Source organism: Glossina fuscipes, unplaced genomic scaffold (genome assembly GCF_014805625.2).
Source record: "Glossina fuscipes isolate IAEA_lab_2018 unplaced genomic scaffold, Yale_Gfus_2 1, whole genome shotgun sequence".
Classification (NCBI taxonomy): Eukaryota; Metazoa; Arthropoda; class Insecta; order Diptera; family Glossinidae; genus Glossina; species Glossina fuscipes.
Genome location: NW_023998415.1, coordinates 40,823,923 through 40,851,352, shown reverse-complemented (window position 1 = coordinate 40,851,352; position 27,430 = coordinate 40,823,923). Strand labels below are relative to the sequence as shown.

Here is a 27,430-nt window from a genome sequence, read left to right as displayed (position 1 = left end):
TAGCTTTTAATTGATAAAGTCTATTTTCGAAAGCTGGGAAACCAGTTTCAATTATGATCTATGCAAGGATGGGTTTGGCAAAAAAAAGTAATCTTAATTTGAATTGTTTGCTTACTATGCGTTCTATGAGAGTTTACATAATACAGTTCAGTTTCATAAAGTTGCACTACAAGAATGTAAAGGATACACGACACATATGATAACTTAATCTAGAATCTTCTTTTCCTACCTAAGATATTAGGATTTCGCGAATACTGCTGTTGTTAATAGATATACGTGACGATAGATGTTTTTACAATGCAAACAAAATACACGTAGGCCACGGTCTATCATTAGAAGTCATTCAGATCGAAAGTATCTTCAGTATATCTCGAAAATCGATTTAACAACGGGCGGGTCTATCTCAAGTCCTTCACGGAAAATCAATATACCCCTGCATCACAAGTGACGTAGGGCATAAAAATATATAAACACTAAACATTTCAATTGAAGTAAATAAAACGTTGAAATGAAAATCTTTCAATTTCAATAATTCGTGAAACACACACCCGAAGCAAGAAAAAAAATTAAATATAAAAATCCAAACCCAAAAATCGGATGCAAGACAAACTATTTTCTAATCGGGCTTTTCATGATTCACGATCATCAAATCGACATATTTATCGACATTAATAGCAGATGAAACCTGAACAACCTGAAGTCATCAATCATTTCAAAATATTTGCAGTTGTTCAATAAAAAATTTATATAGGGTGATACATAAATGCGATTGAAAAAAATATATATATAAAACTCTTGATTACGGTAACTAGTATAAAACATCGTTTATTTAATTAGGTACATAGATTACAATATATACATAGTTACAATAATTGTACTTTATTTTAACGATATTTACTTATAAAGGTAAGTTTTAAGTCGTTCTAAATGTAGTTACAATCAATAAATTAAATTCAATTATTTAGAAGTATGTTAATGACAGCTCCCGTTCATCAAACACTGCCTTCGCGTAGTTTATCTGGAAAAAGATTAGCGCATAAAAATGATTGAATTATTGAATAATATCTCAAAAAAGTTATTGAAAATTATTGGGAAGAAGTTATTTGTCATAGTTCGAGCGAATCTTGTTAATGTACAGTTGAAAGCGAATAGACTTGTAATTACTAATAACTATTTTCTCATTTAACTGAGAGATTCTGAATTGATTTATTTAACTTTATCCCTAATGATCGATATTAATGAAAAAAAGGAAAATAAATGATTTTTGTCATAAAACTCCTGACTAAAGATTGCATTAAATAAGGAATGATTCTTACAAAAGAATTGATTTATAACATTTTTTTTGTATATTTATCAGGCTTTTTAAAGCCATTTATTTCATCAATTTGATGATGATAAAAATGCTTTTAAAAAGTTACGTTAATATATAATTGATATCGTATTTACTTACACATCTTGAAGCCCTTTCAGCAATTTCTTCATTTTGACAACGAACTCGCGGTCGCGTAACTTTTGGTAAATTCGTGGATATTTCGATGTAATAACTCGGTGTAATTTTGCTTGAGTGAGCACTAGTCGCATTTGTGGTCAAAGGATGACATGATAGTACCTCGCTCAAATGACATTCAAACATTATCGCAGGATCTTCTTCACACCTTGAGAAAATGCGAATGTATTCCGTGGATAAAAGAAGTCGTAATTTCGCTTCTCGGTCGTTACACAAATTTGGCTCATAAAATATTAGTTTTTCATTTAAATTTCTACGATTAATTATATAAAGGTATTGTTGTCCTTTACTTTGCCGATATGAGTAACTGGGCAGTAAGCCGCCTGATGCACCTGTTACGCAACGCGGTAAACGCTTACGATCGGGTAAGTAATGATGGGAGCCTCTGCTTGTCTCTCTAACGGCACTTGCAGTTTCTGATGCTAAATCAAGAACACCTATAATTGGTTTTGTTACCGTACCCACAAGACCCTTTCCCAAACCGCTCAGAAATCCCGGGAAACCGTCTGACAAGGCACCAACGTAAGTATGACGAACGATGCTTGTTACTCCCCCAAGTAGGCCAAAGCCAAAACCCTTTAAACCCGCTGCCAAATGGCTGCCGGTAGTTGGATATGTAACCTCCAATATTTTTTGGCGAGTCTCATTGTCGTGATCATCCAAAACAACCCTACCTAAACTATCTGATAACGTCTCTGTTAGTTTTGCCGTTGAATTTGATATGCCGTGGGTTACATTTTTGACCAAACTTTTAACGGAACCTTCAAATATTAATCCTGATACGCCCTCTGAAAGGTCATTAGCGAATCCTAAAGGATTCCCCAAAAAGTCTACACTTCCCAATATCGATGCTGCATGCCATTTTAATTGATTTATATAATGGACCTTTAACACCTTAAAATAAACGTCTAATGTTTCGAAATGATGCCTGTCAGAAAACTTATCAAATTCTATTAAAGCGTCTTCAAACTTGATTAACGTCAGACCAAGTGACTTCTTCATTTCGAAAAGCTCGGGTGATAATTTGGACGCTGTTAAAACAGTAAGTCGTACCTGCAAGCAAATAAAATTTCAGATTTAAAATTACTTTTTATTCAAACGAAGAAATGATAGAATAAATTACTCATCAGCTTAATTATTAAATATACTACTATTTCTAAATTGTAATTATTAGCTTATTTTACTCTTTTAGCATTGAATCAATGCGAGAATATCAAAAAAAAAAAAAATGCCCTTTTTGTTTTATAAAAACAAAAGCGCTGCATTTTCTACACATTGAATATATATACAATATATATACATATATACAATGAATATATATATACTTGCATATATATAAATATTTAATTTAATATCTTTAAATAATGTTTTACTTACCTGGGTTGGTCCAATGACCAAGTTTTCGAAATAAAATCGTTTAGCATTTTTCGAAAAAGGATACTCATCAGTTCGATAAACGTTACTATCTGCTTGTAAATGTTTCCGTTTAGTCACCCGTCCGAAGTTAAGAAAAACACCAGTTTTTAAAATCATACGTTCCTCTAGGCATACAATGCAAGGTTTCAAATCGAAAGATATATATTCAAATATAACCGCATTTTTATTAGGACTGGGCAATAATTTTGCTTTTAATACCACAGCTTCTTTTGGTAAATCATCGGCGTTCGATTTCGATGTATACAATAAAACGGGACATAGTGTGTCTAATAGTTGATTGTCTATCTGCAGATCACCAACTTTTAATTCCAATGATTTTGTAAAAGGCAATAAAATTATGTCTAGCATTATGTCTTCAAGTGTGATGTACATTAATTCTTCGCATGGTGAATGTGTTACAACAGATATCCCGAAACCTTTTACAAGTGTTAATTTTGCCTGAAAGAAGGAACTTTGTTGATAAAAATAATATATAGAACGAATATGTTTTTCGAGAATCAATATTTAATTAGACATTTTCATACTTCCACATAAAATCATTTCACTTGAAATCACTGACGATTATGTTGCATTCAGCTCATTAAGTGATTAATTTTGACCTATAAACATGTAGTTTTTGCTTATTATTCATTGACCGTTTAGTGAACAAGCGGGTTGTGCTTCTGGCTGCCTCTACCACTGCACCCAGATGACATACTTTATTCCATGTATAACGTTTTTATTCGAACATCTTGCTTCCTTTTCCATTGTTTGTCACGGGCACATAAAAACTTTTTTATGCATATGTTATAACCCCATGAATTTCAATATTTTATAATTTCAGTGAAATTACAATTTTTTCTTGATTTCATTTGGCATTTCTTTTATAACCATATCTTGATTGTTTGCTGAAATTACGGAAATGCCCGAAATCACTGAAATACCATCAAGGTTATCAAAATATAAGAATATTTTTCGATATAGATTCTTTCCATTAAAAGTATCTTTAAAGAAGTGTTCTTGTAATTTTACCTAGACTACGTTTATAGAGTATGTGTATATATAATTAAAGGCGAATAAAGAGTAAAATGGTTCTATATTCTTTCGAGCAATGACTACCAACGTCTTTTAAAAAAAATCTTTAAAAGACCGATTTGATATATTATCACAATGACTAACTTTGTATTCTTCATGTAATATGTAAAATGTAAACAGATAACATGAAATGATAACGGCGAAACTACACAGTGCGCTATACTATAAAAGTAGCACCAAGATTAATATAAGTTGATCGGTGCTCCCGTTCCTTTCTTATAGAATACGATGGACCTAGAGGGATAAAGCCGAGAAAACCCGTAATCCCGAGTATTAGTCGCACCATGCTCACCGCCGAATGATACTACCTGAGTAAGTCTGCTAACTGCGTACCTCAGATACTTGGCTAGCTTTGAGGAAGTATTTAACCCCTTTGAGATACAAAGACTTCGGCTCAAAGAGTTAGCTTTAAACTCAAGACATGTAGAAAAAAAAAAGAAATCTCAATCAATCCTCACAGGGACATTCGATTCAAACCTGCAGGGAAAAAGTTGTTGAAATGTCTGAAGAAAGTTCAGGCACCGGCATCATACCCACTAAGGAGGACCATGTTTTCCCAACCGAAGTCATTTGGTCGAAAACATGAGAAACCGAGAGTAGAAGAAGCTAAACCAACTTCTCAGGGACTCTCTGTAGGAACGCCCGGACGTGCAAAAGCTGAAAGGTACAACAGGTAGAGCAGGCCAAATGGAGCTGGCCACCGCCATCTCAAAACGTTGATAAAGAGCCCCATTGGCTTCGACTACGCATGTGGCCGCGTCGAAGTGACTAGCGCACCCCGCGTCGTGGCGACAGCCTGCTGTCGGTGGCACACGTGCTAGGACGGATAATTCGCCGTCCTATAATACCAGTAACTCTGCAAAACGTTCAGCGGCCGAAGATGCGAGGACCCACACTACAAGCGACGCTGCGGGTCAGACATCTGGCACCGCCGTATCTCGTAAAGAGATAGCAAAATCGGCACGACTAGAAATCATCCCAGACTATTTTCAAAGACGACACGGAGCGATGACTAACCGAGGTTAATACGTCGCCCTTTTTTGAACAGAATCCGCCCTGAAAAAAAATCGCATATAAAGCTTCAATCTCCTGGCTACAGTTTTCGACCGGGTTAGCTCATACTAACCTGCAAGCGAAGGGAGACGGCGGATTGGCTAATGAAAGCGGTGTCAACGCTAAAACTTTGGAAGAGTCGTTAAAGCTCTATCTAAGGACGAGATCCCCTTCCCATGTACTTGTTGAATACTTCACAAAATCAGGCAGTATAGAGCCGACACACAAACTAAATTTTCTGACGGGACAGAACAGAGGCTTGAATGTCAAGCACTGGAAAGTACTTCAGAAAGAAATCAGGAAAAATATGATGTTTACAACTCAGCAGTAGAGCTGAGATCACCAGTTATGGTCTTAGAACGGTGTCGCTGAGGGCCACTGGTAACTCTGCAGAAACCCGTAAAGCGGTGTATCTCCACACAGGAAGTCGTAGCCAACGACCACAGCAACGGAGTATACACTTTAAACAGAGGCTACACAGACAACATGGAAGAAACCGGCCGTCTCTTTGTAAAGACCCATTTCGCTTCACTGTTTGGAATGCAAGCCTGATAGAGCAAAGGTATTCATGGGAAACCTCCATGACACCGTAGCTTTGCTAACAATATCCTCAATGCTGACAGAACCGTCAACCGTCGGACCGTCCAAAGCACCTATATCAGATGAAATTAAGCCCTGTCTACTCTAATGGGACACAAAAAGTCTTCTTCTACAATTAGTAAAGCTTTAGAAAAACAGCCCTTCGGACAGACTATACGCCACACTACCGGAACAAACCGGAAGTCGTCTTCATACCAAAATGAGCGGCGCCTGCCAAAGTCATTCAGACCTATTACCCTTAGCACTTTGCTTCCCAAAACCATGGAGAAAAGCTAAGACAATATAAAAAGTAAGTCTACTTAAAAACAACCACGCTAATTCATGAGAGCCCACATAAGTAACCCTTAACTTACTTGTTAATACTGGACCGCAGTGCTTCAAGTCCGATACTGCCTTGCCGATCCAGATTGACCATGCCAAAGAAATGTGGACAGGACGGCCAATTTGTAGACTTAGTAGCAACAGCGCAAAAATGGTACTCTGATAGTTCGAAGCTGGGAAATGGCGAAAAGAGAGTGGGCATGCGCGGATTCCAAGTAGCTATTCCGCTTAAGAAGGCAATGCAGGAAAGAACTAGCTTGCATTCATTCCATGGTTTAAAGGCCCTATGAGCTTGCCTTGAAGAGTCTTCAAGCCCTGTACGAGCTACGGGCGCGCATTGATGTGGACCTAAGGTGTGTACCTCCACATTGGGGCATCGAAAGGACTGACTATTTAGCCTATAAGAGAGCACAAAGGACTAAGTTAGGTCCGATATTTTTTGTAACGTACGAACAATCATATCAAGAGCTTGACATGGCAACGGCCGCAGAAAAAATCAGAACGCCATTGAAAGTAGAATATAAGGCGAGTAAAAAGATTTATAAAATCTTCCGCACACAAGTTAATAGACCTATGGAGGAGTGGCATACATCCAGTAACTTGCTTCCAGACGGATGATAATTCTCTCATGTTTCATCTGGACAATATAAGCACCGCGAATACTGATTTCTGCAGATTTTGTGAGGGGGCATTGGAAAAGGCCTATCATATCGTGTGCGAAAGCGCAGAACTTGCAGAATCAGAATTGGCGAAGATTTTATAACGCCAGACATCGCAGCTTGAGGGCTAGAGGCATGAGTGAGTACAATAGATCTTTTAGATTACGATACAGACTGCCCGAAATATTACAATTGCACAATTCATACAAATTAATCGATTTGCAAAAAAAGGAAGAGATATTCAAGGCTTCCTGTTCAAAAATTATGAGCCGCGAAATATTTGGAACAATTAATTACTAAGTATATGCTAATCGGAAGGGGTTTTAAAATAATTTTGAAAGGGTTACTTACCAAGCACTCATCTAAAAAGATTGTCTGCTTTTTATCAATTACGCCTTTGTTAAACACTGATGTATGATTCCATAAGGGATCTGGTGATAACGCAATTTTTTCCAGATTACTTTTAACGTCATGCATTTGTATGGACTTTATGGGACCGTCCATCTTACTATACACCTCAAGATGCCCGGAACCAGGTCGCAGCTTCTGAATTTCAATACTTTGTTCAAAGGGTATGTTATCTGCATTCAGTGTTCTTGAGCCATTGTCGCATCTACCAAGGACAGCTTCAGCGCCAGGCTTTAATCCATAAATTCCATTTAATGACTAAAAATCAAATAAATCAATCTGAAAATGTTGTGTCCATATGAATCTTATTCAGGGATGTAAAGGATTCTTCGATATATGTATATATATATATATATATATATAACCTTTGGTTGTCGAATAAGTCATATATATATATATGTTACTCCTGACTTTTTCAAGATAATAGTAAAATGCAAAAAATAGATACCTAAACTGCTTGTCTTAATTTCGACTCTTTTATGATTAATACAGACAGATTATATACCGTGTCACAAAAACAGTCAGAATATAATTTAATGACGAGGCGCACTAGTCGCTATCTGGCGGAGAACCTTTTAAAAGATACACGGTAAAACATAGTACAGAAAGTTTGAAGGAATAAATTTCGATTCAAAATTTATACAGAAACACATATGACGCGACAGAAGTCAAAAATAAAAATTATTTTCTGATTTATAATTTTGCTCAATACGTCTTTGCGAAAAAAAGATGATACCTCGCCTACCAACATTGCATCAATTTTCAACGTTTTTTTGCATAATTGATAACTATTGAGAAGTTTAAATAATCAGACACATGACTATAGTACTTAAGAAATAATGATTTTAAAAAATGATGCTGTTTTCTCTTCAAGAGTTTTATATTTACCTGAATGCACATGTTTGCATGGCACATTAATCTTCCGTCTTCGAAACGCCAAGTCTGAGTACTTGTTCTTTGATTATTTTGTGCTCGAACAACTAATCTTGTAAGCTCTGTGGGATTGGGCGGCTTTTCTAAATCCAAAACTAAACGGGCAGAAAAGCTTTCACTAGTTTTCGAATATTCTGTGGGCGGCGAGGAACCCTCATGCTCCAATTGCCCATATGAATTCATGAGCCATAGTTGAGAACGATCACCAGCACATTTTCTTGTTATTATGACACGCTTGTCCTTCACGCCAAGCACTAATTGTAGCGACTCTAAGGTCTTATCGTCCCCGTCACCGTTAGGCACAACGCAACGAAAAGTCTCTTTAAAGGCTATGTATATAAAATTAGCATAAGTTATACTCTTGGCGACATTTTTGTTTAAGGGATAATCAACACAGTTTCCACCGGGCGCTTCTATATGCAATATATGCGAACCCAATGGATTATCCAAGACGTAGGCGAGCGATGATTGCGGTTTAATAGATGTTCTCCAATGTGGTTCACAATATTTTTGATAGAAATATATTGGAACTTCTGAATAATTATCGATTCTTAATGGTGGCGGTAAAGTATGAGCATCGGTAAAATGTAAAAGATAGGTCCCACCATGCAAAATGACTTCTAAGCGTAAAAATATCATCTCACCGATATCGTTTCGAATATTTATATAAAGACTCTTCGTTTCATTCACTGGTAATCCATGCGACCAATGATAATACTCATTATCGGCAACTCGTACACAAAGTAGTAATTCTTGTTCGCAATCTGGCCAATGAAATGGAAAACTGCTTCCAGGTAGAGCAGTAATTATTCGTTCTAAAGGAGCTTTCCTCTGAAAATGCATTCGAGATTTAAAAAAACCCATTAACATAATTGAAAATTTGATTAATGATAATATTGAAGATACCAACGAAATTTTAGTTAATGGCAAATTTTGTTTTTATACCCATCACCGAACCATGCGATGTGCATGCATCTTCTCAGAACGTTCGCAACACCCAGAAGGAAGCATCAGAAACCCCACAATGTATATATGCAGAATCAGCATTCAATTTTAATCGATTTAAGCATGTCCGTCCGCCCATCTGTCCGTCAGGATTATGTCGTCTGTTGTAAACATTCGCCTGAAGGCAAAAATTAATCTATCAACTTCAAATTTGGTAAAAACATGGCAAGTTCTTGCACACAGATTGATATTGAAAATGAGCTGAATCGGTCGAAGGACACGCCCACAACACCACACAAAATGAGAACAGATCTGTTTTTCGAAAGGAATAAAAAATGAATTTCTCGCTCATTACTCATAAACTATATCAGATAAACGTACAAAAATTTGAAAGCATATCCCATGCAGGATGCCGTAGCACTTATACAAAATGAAGAAAGTTTATCACGCCTATCCAATATTATACTGTATCAAAATTTAATATTATACTGTATCTTTTTCAATAAGGCGCAGAAACAATTGCCAAAATCCCCACAAAGTAAATAAATTCTTGGCCAGTTTTAAATTTGGAATGAATCTAAACATATTCGTTCGCGCAACTGTGTAGTATTTGTGATAAACATTTTCTCGTTAGTGAAAATAAACATATCGCCTACAAATTTTCAAAAGAATTTGAAAATTACTTTTACGCCTACAACGCCTACACGCCTATGCGACAAAACGTAAAAAAAAAACAGGTGCGCCCACTCCATATTATAGAGCATGAAAATTGAGTTCTCTCACTTTTTTTGTCATTTTTAAGATAACGGTGATAGTTATAAACGATTGAGTTACGACCGAATACAATTTCTTTAGTTGTTTTGTTTCTTTTTTCTTTAATAAGCATACACATTGTGAAACACTTACATTTTCCCTGACATCGAACTTTTGAGCAAATTCCAATTTATACGAACTTCTATTGTGCATTTGAAAGCGAGGAGATAATGTAACAAATGTTGAGCAACAGTATAATCCCTTTCCTCTTTGAACATTGACTCCGATGACGTAGCTTATTTTTGATTTTTCTGCCTTTAAATCGCGAAATGTAATATCCTTATGAATACCAAAACTTTTGCACCACTGAAAACACAGAGAAGGAATTATTTAAGAGAAAAGCAAACGCTTTGAGTGGACGCTTTCTCCAAAAATATATGATTAATTGTCAATCCATTTTCATCACCATGGGAATGAAATCATGTAAAATATTTTCAACTAAACTAATTTGTAACAATTTCCTTTCATAGAATGCCAACTTACCGGATTATTGTTTCCATAACTTTTCCCTAAGCGAATTTCAAGTAACGGTGCGCCTTCTTGATCAGAGAATGAAAACATTAAAGGCGACACTTCACGAGCATGCTCATGTTCTTCAAATTGTCCAGACGCTGGCTGATTGGTTCCTTCCTGTCTGAATAATAGTGGCAAACCGGTTTTGTTTATGATCCATATAGGTGCACTAATGTATATTTCCATACCCTTGCCTGGCAGGGCTTGTATTGAAACACTTAAAAATAACTCTCTATTAAGGACATCTATTAATTTCAGTTTGGGCTCAACAGTGCCGCTATGACCCATCGGTATTTTCAACTGTCCTGAGAGTTTATAATTATCCAAAGTAATGGTCAAACAAAATGCTTCATTTATATCTACTGTGTATATTTCAATTTCTTCGGACGCATTGATTCTGCCATGAGTATGTCCGGTGATTTTAAACAGCAAATCACAGCAAAGTAAGTTTTTTAATTTGAGAGGCGGTATAATAACTATGGTGTGACCAGGCACGGAGCTACTTTCCCGAATTGGAAATTTGTCTTTTCTGATTTCTGTCAATATATGAAAAGTCGTTTTACTTAAAGAATAACATGAGTGAACATCTTGAATGACGTCCTGGGTGCATTCAGCCCATGAAATGGCTTTTGTACAAAAGCCAACACTTTCATTGGAAGTGCTACGGAGCAAAACATCATTCTTTTGATAGCAATTGTCGTCGCGATTAAGAGACTCATGCATTTCGTCGATTGATGAGACATTCTGGTCAGGCTTTAAATATATTAATGAGTCCAGGGATCGCAACGGTATACTTAATTTTTCAAAAGCTTCCATGCTCAAGATTGAGGATTCTTTTTCTGTTTGACCTTGCATACGTAAAAAGAATCTTTTGCTAGTGTTGTTTATAATGCTGAGCGCCGATCGAACAGTTATAAGTTTTTGCGCTGATCCAAACAAAGATATATGAAACACAATACGCGTTTTCTTATTGTACTGCGTGTCGAGAGTCGCGTAACGAAAAAATACACCAACTTTATCGATCGAAATCGGACCAATCAAAGTCCAACCATGTATTTGGACAAGTATTTGATGCATATTCAATTTGTGCGAGTCCAGATGTCTGAGTTTACTTTGCGGCCCAAAGTCAAATGGTATCACCTCATTGTGCTGTACCGATATCCAATTACACATTAAATCGTTTTGTGTAACCTCGGTAAGCGTTATACCTCCAGCTTCGGAATAAAAAATTTTAAATAACACCGGCTCCCCGGTTAAGTTTTTCAAAGCGAACGGCACGAACGGATGCCGCCGTTTAAAGTGCGCTGACGAATTTGTAGCTCTGCCAAAATAGTCTTTCATCCAATTTTTCTGCACAATATCGCAAAGCTCAATAAGGGTCGATGTTATATTTAATTTTAATATTTGCTTGCTGGTTACTTGCATATTCAGTCTTTTTAAAGGGATAGTGTTCGAATTTGAGTAATGCCAAGTACTGGTGCATTCCCATGGCTCGATAATTGGTTCCCAACCGCTAAGACGACGATTATAATAATCACTGGCAATTACACTCTCGAGTTCACCATCAAAAAATTTCGTTAAATTGGAATCGTCTACAATATGCATTTTCTGAGTGATCATTAAACGTGACAATGAGAACTCTAGCAATGGCACATCCGCATCCAAACAATCGTCGATTATACAAACAGATATGCAATTCGCATTCAATGTCGCGCTATTTATTTTGTGAGCCTTATTTACTGATTTATTTTGTTTCTGCTGCGACAGCCACAGAGCTGCCTCATTTAAATTATAGTTGCACATTTCCATTGCTGCCCAGCATTCACTCTGCTTAAATCCCATTGCGACAAGGGGCGCAATTTTCTCAAAGTCATTGCAATTGGCTTGTAGTATGCTATGAGCTACAGTTTGTTTCGGAATAGATCGCATCATTCTAGTAAACAGCATAACGTCATTGTACGATACCCTAATGAATAATTGATTTTGTATAGAAATTTGGAAACAATTATTTCGCAGCTCCATATTCAATGTGAATGGATCGATGATGGAAAGAGAGCTTTCATTTTCGCAACCAAGTATACACGAGAAGACTTCTAAATGATTAATATCAATTGAAATCGGCACAATATTATTGTTGGGCTTGTACGATAATACCGTTGTGCTTTTCAACGTTATTGCGTTCGTATCAATTACTTCAATATTCTCTACAAACACAATTTCCGAATTTGTTATATTCAATACAAATTCGTACTTGGTATTTTCCTCAGATTGTGCTTTAGAAAACATGTGCTGCTTTATGGATAATCGATTCTTCCAAACTGGTTCGGTTACCGAACTCATATACGGTTCCTCTTTCAGGAAATTTTTTAATTTTTCCAAATAATCTAAAATCGCCATAATTCTCATATTATTTAACATAATTGTATATTTTGAGGTTCCGTTACGTTTTCGACTGTGCACTTCAACTTGGACAGTGTCTTTCATCGCTCCTTCAACCGATGGTGTTAAAATATTTTTGAAAACGTTCTTTGAAGTGTTTGTCGCACAATCGCGCACATCGGTAATTAATATTTCGCTCGATATCAAATCGATATCTTGTGAACTATCGCTAAATGAATCAATATAAAGTGTCGATTTAATAAATTTAATACAAGCTAGCGGAGCATTGCCATTTCTATTGTTTGTATCTGTTGGCTCCGCTAAAAATATGATAACATTTTCCAATAAAAAGCTAATAGACATAGTATTCCATATTGATGTTGGATTTGGTGGAGCATTAACCTTTGTCAACGAATTAAGTCGTTCGATAGATTCACTTAGATTTACATGATAATTATAATACACATCATCAATTGTCTCACCCAGATTATAGTTCAGAAAACCTCTGATAAGTTTATATTGTTTTAATTCAAGCAAACCATTTAGCTCCGATAATGTACCTTTGACGCTAATATCCGGAATATTGTGCGTGATGTCACATTCCGTGTTGCGAAAAACTTGAAGTTTCAAATGGCACTTCTCCTTAAATATTGTGTTCCCGAGATTTATTACACCGCAATTACCTAAATGAATCGCGCTATCCGATCCAGAGACCGGTAATTGATACTTCCGATTACAAGATTGCCATTCGCCAGTTAATAAGTTTATGTTAACTAAATCAATATTCATCAGATCAACGATTTCATTACATTGATCGCCATCATTCAACTTTTCCACCAGAGGAGGCAAATCCTTGGCGAAATAAAAACTATTAATCAGTGTAAACTTTCCTAGATCCACTATTAATAGATGACTGCTATGATAGGAAACCGGAAGTAACATAATCGGTGATTCCACATGAATTTCTAAACCCATTCGCAATGTATTTGTAATTTTATCATTCGCATCGTGACTTTTTATTCGCCTCAAGACTGGCTGAAATAGATCAAGTTAATCTTATTGCATATAAAAATAAAAAAAAGTTAAGAATATTTTGAATAAAACAAGTAAAAATATTATAATCGGCCACAGTTTATCGTTAAATGCCCTAAACCACTTTACCTAATAGAGGTATTCACATAAGAACATTTCAAAATAAGGCGTTGTATGGCAAGTTGTCGAAACAATAATCCCATCCGAACTATTTTCAAAAGCGTTCATCGATCTACCGCATTTCATCAATATATCTTAAATATTGCGACCGGCAGGTTTAAACACAAGAATAAGGGCAGATAAACAAGTAATCATCTTAGATCGGTTCAGAAATTGATTCTGCATCGGTTGATATAATAAAAGATGAGTTAATCGTAGCTCATTCTTGGTATATCGACATATACTTAATATAACCTTGTATCACAATGTAGGGTATAATAATTCAATCCAGATTTTATAAGAACTCCGAAATGTCAAGAAAATTTTATATAGAGAAAGTAAAACACATATTATAAATGGAAAATTATATTGAAACTCATATTATTAAAGTGTTTCTCCTCTTCTTGAAGATTTCTTGAAAATTATTTCAAAAGAAAAGTTTCCGTATATAGCAATTAATTTTTAGTATATCGAGAACAGGATACTACAGCCATATAAAGTCACTTTTAAGAATACAATAAATATGATCCGCCATAAGGTATGCTTCGATTAACGATGAATAAAAAGTAATATTTTCTCAAAGCGTTAAAACTGCAAATTTTCTGGCAAGGATTTATTGGGTGTATTTATTTTGAGGTTGAATAAAACAAAACAAAAAAAACCAAACTTATTTACCGATTGTAGCTGCAACAGTTCTTTAACGAACAAAATGAATTCCATAATGAATCTTTTAGTGTGCACATATTTTACAGATGACATGTGAATCAATAGCTGCGCATTCTTTTCCAATGATCGCACTTTTTTCGCATTAGCTTGCATATCACTCGTTCTGTAAGAAAACCGGGAAGAGAAAAAAAGATTTATTATAAAAGAAAATGGTTTCTTTACACGGCCTCCACGTCAGCAGGAGGCATTCCTTTCAACAGCAAGAAACGGGGATGAATACAACGCAGTTTTATTTATTTTTTCTTTTGTTAGCTCACAAAACATACTTTTGCATAGAGCAACCAATGCCTACATTTCGCAATTGAATTTCATTGATATAGTAACACATATCTTGGAACTCATACCTGCACATAATATACAAATAATGATTAAACAAGCTGGAATGAGTTCCTCTTCGAGGTTATTTTTATTGCAAATATCAATATATGTCAGAACATCTGAGCAGAATTTATAAGCCAAAGATGTAATTCCGTTCACGAGACAGAAAGAATAATAGACAACCTACAAGTGAAGAACGAAGAAGGGCTTCTAGCCTTTTAATATTGGGAGGCAAATTACTAAACAAGTGACGAGGATATCGATGCTGATATTTCTGTAGAAAAAAATAACGGTAACGTTAACGATATTTTTTAGGATATATATGCAGATATCTTGAAAAAGTAATATGCTGTTAAAAATACTTAATTGTTATAGCACAGAAAGACTTGATTGTTAGCAGTCTGCTAGAAAATTTCATATTACAAACATTACCCGACAATACTCGAAAAAGTAAATTTTTAAAATATATCAATACGAGCCGAGCCGTACGTAGCAGAATAATCAAAAATAAGCTTTTGATGAAATTATGGACGTAACGAAAGATCCGTCTATCACAGCCGATGACTGTAGCCAATGTAAACACCGCTTGCTGCACTGTAGGCCGGAAAGATTGTGGTGTAAAAATTCGAATCGATCTTGTATCAAAGGCATTTTGGCATCGGCTTTTAAAAGTATTTAATTTAATTGTTTTACTTGCAAAATTATGATCTGTAGCGACACGACTAGGGAGATCAAGCAAAGAACATAGAATGCTTTTGGTTTTGCAATATACGCAGCGCCGTCATTTCATTTCTAAAAAATTTGAATGAAATTTCTTGTTACCCTAAAATTGCAAAAGTACATACCTATGTTAAATGTCGAAAGACAAATAACCTTTTTACTATGCTATAGTAACTATAAACTAAATCTAAAGGATTGACCTTGCAATAAATCATAATTCAAATCTAGGCATTTTTACTTTTTCGGATGGGTCGTTCAATATGAATGGGACAAAAGGACTTTTACTTACTTATAAGAGAAACTTAATGCTTCTGATCCTGCTGTTGAAAATTTCTCTGGATATAAATGTCCGTAAGGTGTTAAATCATATATCGAAATAGATCCCAAACGACCATCCACTGATTGAGCGCCATTATCATTTTTAATCTTAAGAAACGCATTCGATACATTAGCCTTAGCTAACTCTCTTTCGCTTCGTACTAATATTAAATTTAAACAGTTAACTGTGACCAGCAACTCGCGTGCCGACATTCCTGTGTCTAGAAATCCAAAAAAAAAAAAAAAAAAAAAAAAAAAAAAAAAAAATGAAAGAAAAAGAAAGAAAAAAACAAATGAAAACATTATAGTCGGGCAGATAAGGGTATATTCATGTGAGTTCGTATAACGGTGAGAGGGACTTCAACATGTGAGCTAATGTGGTCAAATTTAGCAAAATTAATTTCCTTATCAAAATAGTACGAAAAAGTGGACGTCAGACAGGCGGACGGACAAGCTTAAATCAAAGACAAATGAAACACATAATGTTTATTAAATTAAGCGCACATGCGGTTGCAATTCAGCTCAAATCAGGTCAAATATCAAAATGCCTTGGAATTTTTTGGCAAAAGTTTAACGCGTCCTAATTGCATGCAAATACGACTAACTAACTTAACATTTTAATTGTTTAATTGCTTTCAACAAATATATTGCAGTACTTACTCTTACTCTTTTGCTGCTTCGGATAACCGTCGCTTTTCGTTTCATTAGTTATTAATCCAAAGAAATCGAAAATCATGAACCATTTCTCGATTGATATAATTAAATTTAAACAACTGAAATCAATAGAACTGCTAATCCAATCAGCGGTCTCAGGCTGTGTTGCTTTTATTACTAATGCTTTATATATTACCAGATTATCTGTTGTCTTCTTTGATTTTATTTGGAATTCATCAATTTCTTTCAATGCCTTCACAATTTCGTCTCGGGATTTCAGATATTTGTTTGATTTTTTATTGAGATTTGATGGCATTGATGCATTTAAATCAACCCGTACATTTTCATGTCTCGCTATATTTGGACATGAGAACGACAACTTGTTGTTGATAAAGTGTTTAGCTTCAGATCCAATTTCATTTGAAGAGTCCACCATATTTCTGAATTTGGAGTCTGATGAACATTTTAAATCCTCCATTAGTATCGAACGAAGGAACACATTTAATTCCCTTTGAGTGCTTGTATCATTATTCTCAAAACTGAACTCTTGAAAAGTTATAAGAATAAGTGGAACATTGTGTTCATTTTTCAAATCTAACTTTAATATTGGAACTGAAAATTGTACGCTCATTTTCTGCAAGACTGACGTCTTGTTCGAACTATCTCTTTTAGGTTCTTCGTCACTTGACTTTGCCTCCTTATTATTGTAATTTATATTCTCTTTATGTAATACCACTTTTGTACCATAACTGAGTGCATCGCAAAGTTGTTCATATTGCGATCGTGATAATGATATATGAAGATTTTGCGTAACACTGCCTTCAATCTGGAAAAAAGAACAAAATTATTATACATTTATTACATGTGCCTGTATGTGGAACTGTAAAGAATTTTCAATGATCAGCTCAATTCCGCAGCATGATTGCAAGCAATTTAGTAAGTAACACATTTTCATTTTTGTTTACAAATTTCCGATGCTATTGATTATATAATTTAAAAATTCCGATTGCTCAGGAACGAACGTACGTACATTATGGTACCTGCCGAGCCTATTGTTCATTTTTATCACCAACATCAAGCGAGACATTGAAAGAGCAAGAATGAAAGCTAAGGGGAAACACTTAACGGCTTCTTCTTAAGAACAATCAATACAAAATTTAATTTCCAAATATTACCAAACATCTAATGCCACACAATGATAATGGCATCACGCAAATATGCGAAAATGGCACATTTTGCTTTATCAGCTGCTGTCTTTCATTTTCTGCAAGTCCTGTAAATCCTATCCATTTTTTAATATGAAAGAAATGCTTTACTGGTATTGTTTATTGTGTTTGATCGAATCTGTTTCGAAAACCAATTACCGGTACATAGGTGCTTTTTCTCAAAATTAACAGAGAGAGAGATAGAGAGAGAGAGAGAGAGCAAAAAAGCGATGAAAAAGTGACCAAAGTTAATCCAATTAGCCTATTCCGGCCGATATCTGCTCGTCTATGCAAAAATCACTAAGCAACTCGATAATGATATTTACTAAGCTGGCGTTGTTGAATTGAATCTAACTGTCAGGATTTGCCAGTTAAGTACCCTATAAAAAATATCGATGGATTCTCAAATCATGACATTTTTGAAATAGTTTGCATCTCGTGACATATATTGATTTTTACATTCCCTATGCAATTGAAAAGAATTAAAAAAAATTATTTTTTTTTGTATATGATGTCCTTGCACTCTTAAATATGCATATGCGTATTGCAATCGAAAGATGGAATCATACGTAATACTTACCAAGAATTTATACTCATAAGTCCATTTTGTATCAACTTTAACTGTTTTTGATTCATATATACATTGAAAAATTAAGGCGGTATCGTACAAAATAGCGACGGCATCATTTTTACACGAATAATATTCGTTTGCCTTCGGTAAGATATTTATCTTTAGTTCCTTTCGTTTAGCCGTGTTTAATGAGAACAAATTAATATTTCGCACATCTATGAAATATGTATCCTTAGTCCACGAATCAATTTTAGTATTTCGGCATGCTACAGTTGGTGATTCTATATACTCGCGTTGATTACAAATAGTAATTTTACCCAAATTGGCTACTAAAACATCGGCACTTTCACAAGACTTCGGTAAAACTAATACTGGACTGCTTAAAACCACGTCGAGTCTTAAAATATAAATAGAAATACGTTGTGATCAAATCAAGAAATTAACTATCATTAATTAGATGCATGCATGATTATGCATTGATAATTTCTTTTCAATTTAACAATATCTTTTTACAGATATACATTGCATTCACAATTCAATTTATAGTGTAGCATATAAGATTACAAACTCTGAATAATCAGAGAATATATTTTATATATGTGTACATATTGTATCATATATATTTTAATATCTATGTATGTGTGTGAATAGTGCATATATTCAATGCTTGATTGTAAAATAAAGGGAAAATACATACAGCTACGATACGTTACAATACACGAATATCTTATGTTTGAAAACATGTTATCATAAAAGTTAAGAGCATCCCGAGTACATAGCGCGAACCGGACAAACGAAATAACACTATCAACTTACTTATGATTAGATACAAATATACTAACACTAATAAGCATGATAATTGAAAGAAGTTATCAAACACACCTACTATGCACTATTTTAATTCAGATTACCCCTAAACAAATAAGTTATCACATACAGAACAAAAAAAAAGAGTATAAGTATAAGTCAGAATAAATTATTGTTAGATAAAAGATCATAGTGCGTACAATCGGCTAAGTGCCCTTCGTTAGATTATTTTCGGTGTTTTTCTTTTTATCTTCGTAGGAAATCTCTCGGTGCATAGTTGTTATAGAAGGATTCCTCTTACATATGCTTCGTCCTTTGGTTTGTTATTACTTCGGTGACTTGTAGCTATCAAGGTTTAAGCTAAACACAGCTAAACACCATATAAAGTAGCCCGTCACCTCTATACATAGCTTTCGTAAGTATGTGTGAGCGGCGGATCTCATTTTAATCCAAAGTGTAAATTAATTCACATGGAACCAAAGCCGTAATTTACCACTCAATACGAACATTGTCATCGTATCATGCATTCACATATTATACTTACGAGACATCTCCTTTGACCTTCTTTAAATTATTGGAGCTTATATGCTGCACAAGACCCTTAGCCATATGTGTTGCTTTGTTGCGAAGGGATTTTAGAAAATTCCTTTTGAAAATAAAATCAGTTCCAATTTACGATCAATGTTAATGAATTGAAATGAATTTCGATTTGTTGTACATACTTAAAATATTGTTTAAATTCCTTTACGCAAAAATAAATCTCTTCGATGAATCTAGGACAGTGTGTATACCAAACAGATGCCATTCGAATTGTTACTTCAACTGAGGCATTATCACAGCGATTGATTTTAAAATGCAATGCGTTCGGACACTGACAATCAATTTCATGTGGACCCATACCGTATAGTTCAGTTGTAAGTGAATATAAAACGTCATTTTCACATGCGTTCGGATTATCTGTTAACGGATCCTTTCCAACGGAAAATATCCTTTGATGGTTTAAACCTTCTGGAGTTATATCAATTATTTGTATGCCACCCAATTCGCCTGTCACGTATGTCTGTTTTCCCAGTGTTGCATGGATTTTTGCTTCGCTCATCGTAAGCGTTCCAACTTTGCGACCAACACACATTGCTTCAGATTTTGTACTGCGTAATACTAATACATTAAGACGATGAAAGTCAAAGCTAATTTCCGTTCTTAATTGTTCATAAGATTCGGATTCAGGGACCTCAGCACCATTTAAGCTATTATATTTGTTTATGGGATTTTTTTGTAACAATTGTCGACTATCCAAAATGCGTTTTCCAAAGCCAAATAATTCCATGATCGTTTCTTGATTCGCTGCAAATAAATATTTAAGCGAAAAATGCATTTTACCTTCAATTCAAAAATTTATGGCTTTAAGAAACAAGAGAAACTCTTAAGTGCAATATAAAAATAAAAAAAAATAAAAAATTAAAAATTTTATCCTATAATAAGCTATTGGCTCTTAGTTGAACTTTTAGCTTAACACAAACAACGAACGGAAGAATGTCTCTTATTTATTTTTATTTAAATTTAGTTACTTACCGATAACATCCAAATTGTTAAACGTTATATTCACAATTTGCAGAGGCTCCCCATCGGGTGTAGATGGTATAAAGTTTACGTCGACAATTATTAGAGCATCGCCAATACCATGCTCCCTCCCTTTCACTAAGGTGCAATTTGATATTAAAGTGAATATTAATTAAATTATTTAATAGATGACAAGTAGTTATAAATTGAAATTTTAATGACATCGATTTATTTTAGGAGAAAAGAAAGAGCAAACTACGCTCTTTTTAGGACATACCTAGTAAAATACTATCATTTAATAGCAGTAATGTAATAAAATTTTGAAATTTTCAAATCGTTTTCCAACGTCGATTCGCAATCGGAAGCAAAAACTTTTCAGAGATATATAGATATTTTATATAACCCAAAAGTAACACTTACTAACACTTACACATTTCCTGCGTTGACTAAGACAGAATTTGTTGAAACTACATGTATTTATACCACTTGTCATATAATATAACCTTCGTCTCCTTCTAATACTACAACAATAGCCATTTCGAACAAAAATTCCACATTTAAAATACTAGTTGCTTTATCTCAATCTGTAAAAGGAGGTACACATGCTGGATATTTATCTATCTTTGCCTTTTTGAGAATTTGCAAAATCCCATTTCGCTTAATTCAAACTGATACGCTAAACAGATTTCTACATACATTATGGCATCTCCGTTACCCAATCTATATCAAAGTTTAATAGCGAGTATAATACTATGAGTGCATAGAATGTAAATAGAAATAATGCAAATATACAAACCTGACTGTAAACATGTAATAGCTCGATCAATAGCATTCACGTTTGTAGGATATTGATTTACATTAGGGTCTGGAGAGCCTGGTGAAATAGGAGAGCATGGTTCACTTTGCTTAATGCTTCCAGATATACTGTCTATTCTAGAATATAATCAAAAAAAAAAAAAAAAAAAACAAAAAAACAAAACAAAAACAGCATTTTTTATCTATCAATCGATTATATTAAACAAAACTCGGAAGTCGAGCTCAATAATAAATACTTAAGGAAAACCCGAAGACGATTTAATTGTGACAGAATTGTGCAGAAATTCTATAAGCAATTAAATTGATTTTTGATTTAAATTTGCAGCAAAAGTGTAATTAGTGCTTTTATGAGGATCGGGCAATGCAAACAGTACTCGAAAGGATCTTGAAAAAGTCGATGACAGTAAGTTTTCGCCAATAGATTAATAAGCTTCTAATATAAGATGGAATTCTGCAGCTGCGAGTTAAGTGAAGAAATTATCACTTGAAACACACATAACATAACACACATGTGTAACTGCATGCATTCGGTATAAGGACAGACATTCTTTATTTTCCTATTTAAAGAATTAAAACATAAGTCGTTTTTGCTTAATAAAGTAAAGTAGATCATCATCAAAGTTTTTTTTGAATTACAAAATAAATTATAACCGACTTTTTATATTACAATATGAATGAATCATATCTTAACTTAAGCTTTTACATATAATTGACATTCAATCGTCAATCGGATTGTCAATTGTCTTTAGCACCAGTTATATGCGACATAAGTCCGATAAAGTATGTACATCAATTATATACTTGCTCAACCTCTTAGAAGAAACAAATACTTGAATCGGTAACACTCACACAATATATGTAATAAAACTTGCCACTTAGCGAATATAAAATTCACGCTTAGATTTCTAACTTATAGTTGTGCTATCGAACTTACTCAACATGGCGATGACTGGCGACCAAGAGCTCAAAGTCGGAACCAAATGACTGAATAGCGTCGACAAGTAAAAGACCGTGCACGGACATATTAAAATTCAGCTCCTCTGCCTTTCGGGATATAGACATTTTAACACCTATCACTTGAAGTTCAGCTATACTTTTTAAATGAGATTGCATTTCTAAAATCATTTGCCCAATGACAAATTGAAAAATTGTTGTATTGATTTCCGGTTCTTGGATGTCTTCGGGATCAGGAGTAACATCTTTCCACTGCGTTCGCTCATCAATTGCATTTTTAGACAATTGAAAAACATCAAAATTAATTGGACAGATAATTTTTAAACATTCGGTTATTTTCTGCTCGTTGACGTGGGCAACAATTTTTGGAAGATTTCCGAACAACGTTAAAGACGGATATTCCGGATCTGACGTCACAATTTTTCTCCTTTCCAACTGAAGCGATATATTAAATTTGTCCAACAAATGCACATTAGACGACGTCTTCGAGCAGGCAAAACCACATTCACGATTTTTGCAAACAATCACTTGTAAGTCCGTGAGATTTATTAAATATTTATCATAAATGTCATTATACAAAGCACTTTCCAAGTTAGTATCATTGTTAATGACGAATTTCGAAAAGACCGATGAATCGTTGACGCAAGTTGGTGAACCCGAACGACTTATTTGAGATCCCGGTGGGGTCGAACATGGTGTCATAAACATTTCTTCCTCGCTCTCATTACCGGCTTTCTCAATTGTCTCGTCACGTTTCCTGGGTCTATCGTTTTTAATGAGTTGGAAGCGACCGAAATCCACTAATACCACTGATGTGTTTTTCTCTCTAAAGTTTTCGACAAATATTATGCGGGGAGCAAATATATCTATTTCAAAAGACCACTTCTTTTGATAGTCCTAAGAATAAAAAACATATTATTTTTACTTCACAGATAGTCAAGAAGTTTTTTCTTTCTCTCTTTTACCTTTTGGGTCATAAACATGTTTTTAAAATTTTTAAAAAATTTTAATCGAGAAGAATTTTCAGAATCATATATCCGTTGCTTTACTCTTCTGTCGTTGAATGGCTTGGCAAAAAATGATATTAACCACTTCCAGGTGATCTCGTTATAAACAACATCTAAACTTTTCGATTTAATAACTAAACGATAGGCAGACACGTAGTCGGAAGGGCTCCTCTCATATTGCATTTGAAACCACGGTTCATTTTCCGTTTGCATACTCAGCTTCTTTGTGAACACTTGTTTGAGGTCGTTGTGCACGGATTTCGTGGGAATAATATTGCTTTGCGTCTGTGGTCTTATCAAATAAGGAAATTCGGTTGGGAGTGTTAATTTATCATTCAAACTGACCGAGCCCAACGAAATTCCAATTCTATAGGAACTTAATCTAGGTTTTATTTCTATAAACGACATTAATGCTTTGAATTCCATATCTAGAACCGCGCCTTCATTGTCGCAATTATTTGCTGCTAGTAAAATCTGACCATCTGATAGAGTAAATGTAAAATAGCCAAAGACGGCATCTCGATTTGAAAATGCATCATTTTCAATTGTCTCTTTCAAGGCAATTAGAATATCATCTTCAATATTTTTGTAAGTTTCATCATTGGCAGTCGCTTGGTTACCGTTGTCGGAACCAGAGCTATACCAACCCCACCAGTTAGGGAACCAATGAAACAGAAGACCTCTGCCTTGATTCGCATTTCGATTTCGCAATAATATACCTTTGCAGGAAATGTGCTCGCAACAAACGTCTCTTAAAGCTTCCAATTCGTTTAGAGATTTCGCTTTTTCCATGTCTGCTTTAAATTGCTTGTCGTCCTTTGTCAATTTTTCATTCGGATTTAATAAGAGACGTTTGTATATTGAAATATAACGAAGATTTTCTTTAACCACTAGCCATTTTTCTGTACAGCTCCGAAAACTGAAACCATGGCATTCTAAAGCATACTTCCACCATATTTTCACGTTACCCTTGACCGGACATTTGGGTCGCAACATTTTAAAGGCACGCTCTCGCTTTAAATTCTGTAATCCCGTAATAGATTCAATCATCTCTGTATACTGCACCTGAAATCAATATTGATACAAGCATTATTTAATGTAAATGAAAATTTGAATAGAATATCAAAAGTAATAAAAGTAGAAAGAAAAAGTAACCTTATGTATTGATAGTATTGCTTTTCAATTTCGAATTCATTGAAATTCATGTAAGTGCGACAAAAATTTCTATAAGACAAAGTGTATAATTTTCAAATTTCATTTTTCATTTCTTACAAAAATTTTCTCAATTTTCTCCGAAACAGCAAATAGAATGACTTAAGCTCACTAGTTACGGAATATTTAAGTTTATGTAAAATGTGGTTTGTACGTTTTTGGTAGATCACAGTACTTACTGCACTTAACGAAATTTTTACTTGCTGAACAAAAACGTCACATGAAATGCGTGGACGACCTTTGGTACGTATTGGATGTTTACACAATTCGCGTTTAAATTTCGCTGCTGCATTAATAGGACTAACGAAGAATGAATGATCTTCTGGTTTGCACAAATCATTCATGTTCTCTAAAAGATTTTTTGAAAGCAATTTTGTGCACATATTGTTGTCATGTAGGCGATCCCAATACACAAGCAAATCTCGAAGCTCTAACAATTTGTAAGAAATAGTTTGATTATTAATGATTTTCGCGCCAGGTATCCAACTACCATCACAGCTTTGTGCGGTGAGTGATTTAATACGAATGCCAGCAGTAAAAGGATAACCGGGAATCGTCAACGAGTCTTCGTATCGCAGATGAACATCATTAATATTAAGTTCCAGATTTTCTAATATATTTGTGGCTAGTGTGGCCCCATAATTAAGCCAGGTCGAGTATGACGATGAATAATACGTTTCTATATGGCAGCCGTTCTCGACTCGCCAATTAGCGTCCTTTGCATCTAGAACGCTAACTTTATATTCATATTCTTCATTACACTCTTTTTCATCATCCCATTCATTCAAATCCTTCGCTCCAAAAACCCCATACACTCGCTCAATAGTAATACACCATGGAGATGAACGAAATTGCCGGACAGGTATTCGCAATTTAATTTTGCCTATACAACCGGACAAGGCCTGAACAGGAATTCCAAATGATTTTAAAGCGTCTTTTCTAATAGGAACATTTTCCAATTCGACTTCGCCTGTAAAATAATATTACATTAAATTAATACATTCTATTACAAAAACTTATTTAGAAAGGTGAGTTCCAACTGAATGAACAAATCCATCTACTAATGAAAGAAGATAAGCCGGCCTTTTTGTTATGCAGTATCGTAACCACTGCTATCTTTTTTTAGCCAAAGTATCCAAAATACAGTATCCTGTATACATATATATATATATATATACAGTATATATATATATATATATATATATATATCATCAAACGCTGGCATATTTAGGAATTTTTGCAACATAAAACAAGTATATTCTTCTTTCTTTTTTTTTTTTTTCAAAAACACATCTAATACATAAATACATCACTACGAAATTGCACTACAGTGAAGTTAATATGTAGACATGTACGTTTAACAACTGAAATTGGCACATTCTCCATGTATTTTCGTTACAAACCTGATACAAGAGCTATTGATAATTGAGCAGGATTAAAATCCTCTAAATATTTCCCGAGATAGGTATTTAGGACCCATGTTATGAGTTCATTTAACATAATTACGACTTGGATGTTTTAAAACTGTTCTCCGCTATTTATTATTTCCATTGAATTTCATAATTCATCTGATAATAGTATGTAACATATGTGTGTAATCATATGTATGAGTAAGTGTTTTTAAATCAATATCGGCGATGCCAGATGTTTATTTTTATTGTACTCATTTACTTCAGGTTTTTTTGAATAACTAATTATCGGAAATATTTTGAATAGATTAGATTAAATTTTGATAGAAGAATAAAAACAAAATGAATTTGAAAAATCAATCTTTGGAGTTTAATACATAGTTCTTGCTTAATAGACAAGAGCAACATATAATTTTTAGCACTATGCAATTCGCACAACAAATATTCATAGATATTATGTACATAAGAGGAGTCCTGAATTAAAAGAATTAGACAACAACTCAGGCATTAGAAATAGGTTTACCGAAGTAAACATTTTTAGAATTAAATGTTAAATATATGACCCAAATAATTATAAATCTCCATAGAATTATATATCATATAAATATTATTACACCCTAAAGCATTTATACATTAAATGTTCTTAGGCCTTCAACACAATGACGCATTATTCCGCTTTGAACCAGAAACCGTGCTACCATATTGTTTTAGAAGAAAAAATAAACAAATATATGCAAATGTAAACAAAAACATATGTTTTCACTAGGAAAAATGCATCAAAGAAAATAAATTTTGGACATATAAGCCACAAATCTATTGATTTAGTCTCTCTCCACTCAACAAACCAAAAAAAAAAAGAAAAAAAATCACTTTTATTGAGCAATTAAGAAAAAGTAGAAAAAAAGAGAGGAAAAAGTAGAAAGTACTAGGTAAGACCATGCTCTCAAATATAGGCATTTTCTCACACCAATTTAAATATATTTATACCAGAAATGGGTGGCAAACATATGGCTTCTGTTTGTACTTTTATTAATTATTCTAATATTTGAATATTACCAGTTAATATAATCCAGTTTAATAATACAACTTGACAAATATATTTAAAATTGAATATTAATCGCTGTTATTATCTTTTTTCGATTTCCTGGAAATTAGGAGAGAGTTGAAATATTATTATTCTTATCACTATTATTATTAGTCATTATTTTAATTAGTCTTGTTGATTTGCTGACTCACACAAAAAAAAGAAGAAAAAATTCTAATACTAAAATGTGAAAGCATTGAAATCTAAGGTTATTGGCTTCATTAAAAATTCTATCG

The 27,430-nt window shown here is 34.2% G+C and overlaps 1 protein-coding gene across 3 annotated transcripts; it reads right to left on the bottom strand.

Annotated features, from left to right (window-relative positions):
* Nucleotides 1-810: 810 nt before the first annotated feature.
* LOC119645089 (vacuolar protein sorting-associated protein 13D) lies at nt 811-26,263 on the bottom strand. Of its 3 annotated transcripts, XM_038044983.1 has the most exons (20): nt 26,105-26,253; nt 24,881-25,671; nt 23,448-24,554; nt 22,463-23,379; nt 21,509-21,645; nt 20,725-20,850; nt 19,875-20,496; nt 19,697-19,798; nt 18,355-18,742; nt 16,576-17,395; nt 15,887-16,136; nt 14,509-14,662; nt 12,708-13,677; nt 10,234-12,647; nt 9,844-10,056; nt 7,948-8,823; nt 7,003-7,317; nt 2,885-3,382; nt 1,451-2,560; nt 811-1,018 (listed from the first exon to the last, which is right to left on the bottom strand). In XM_038044983.1, exons 1-20 carry the CDS (start codon nt 26,199-26,201, stop codon nt 962-964), a joined length of 11,964 nt encoding a protein of 3,987 aa, XP_037900911.1. In that variant the 5' UTR covers nt 26,202-26,253; the 3' UTR covers nt 811-961. The 3 variants fall into 3 exon arrangements, with proteins under 3 accessions (XP_037900911.1, XP_037900910.1, XP_037900912.1); XM_038044982.1 differs by having other exon boundaries at nt 10,234-13,677; XM_038044984.1 differs by lacking the exons at nt 811-1,018; nt 1,451-2,560; nt 2,885-3,382 and having other exon boundaries at nt 7,255-7,338; nt 10,234-13,677; nt 26,105-26,263.
* Between the last annotated feature and the right edge of the window lie 1,167 nt (nt 26,264-27,430).

Coding starts and splice junctions, on each gene's coding strand:
- LOC119645089 (XM_038044982.1), bottom strand. CDS start 26,201: ATGTTAAATGAACTCATAACATGGGTCCTAAATACCTATCTCGGGAAA. Junction 24,555..24,880: donor TAAAAATTTCGTTAAGTGCA/GTAAGTACTGTG, acceptor TATTGATTTCAG/GTGCAGTATACAGAGATGAT. Junction 3,383..7,002: donor TCTTTTTAGATGAGTGCTTG/GTAAGTAACCCT, acceptor TCCTTCTTTCAG/GCAAAATTAACACTTGTAAA.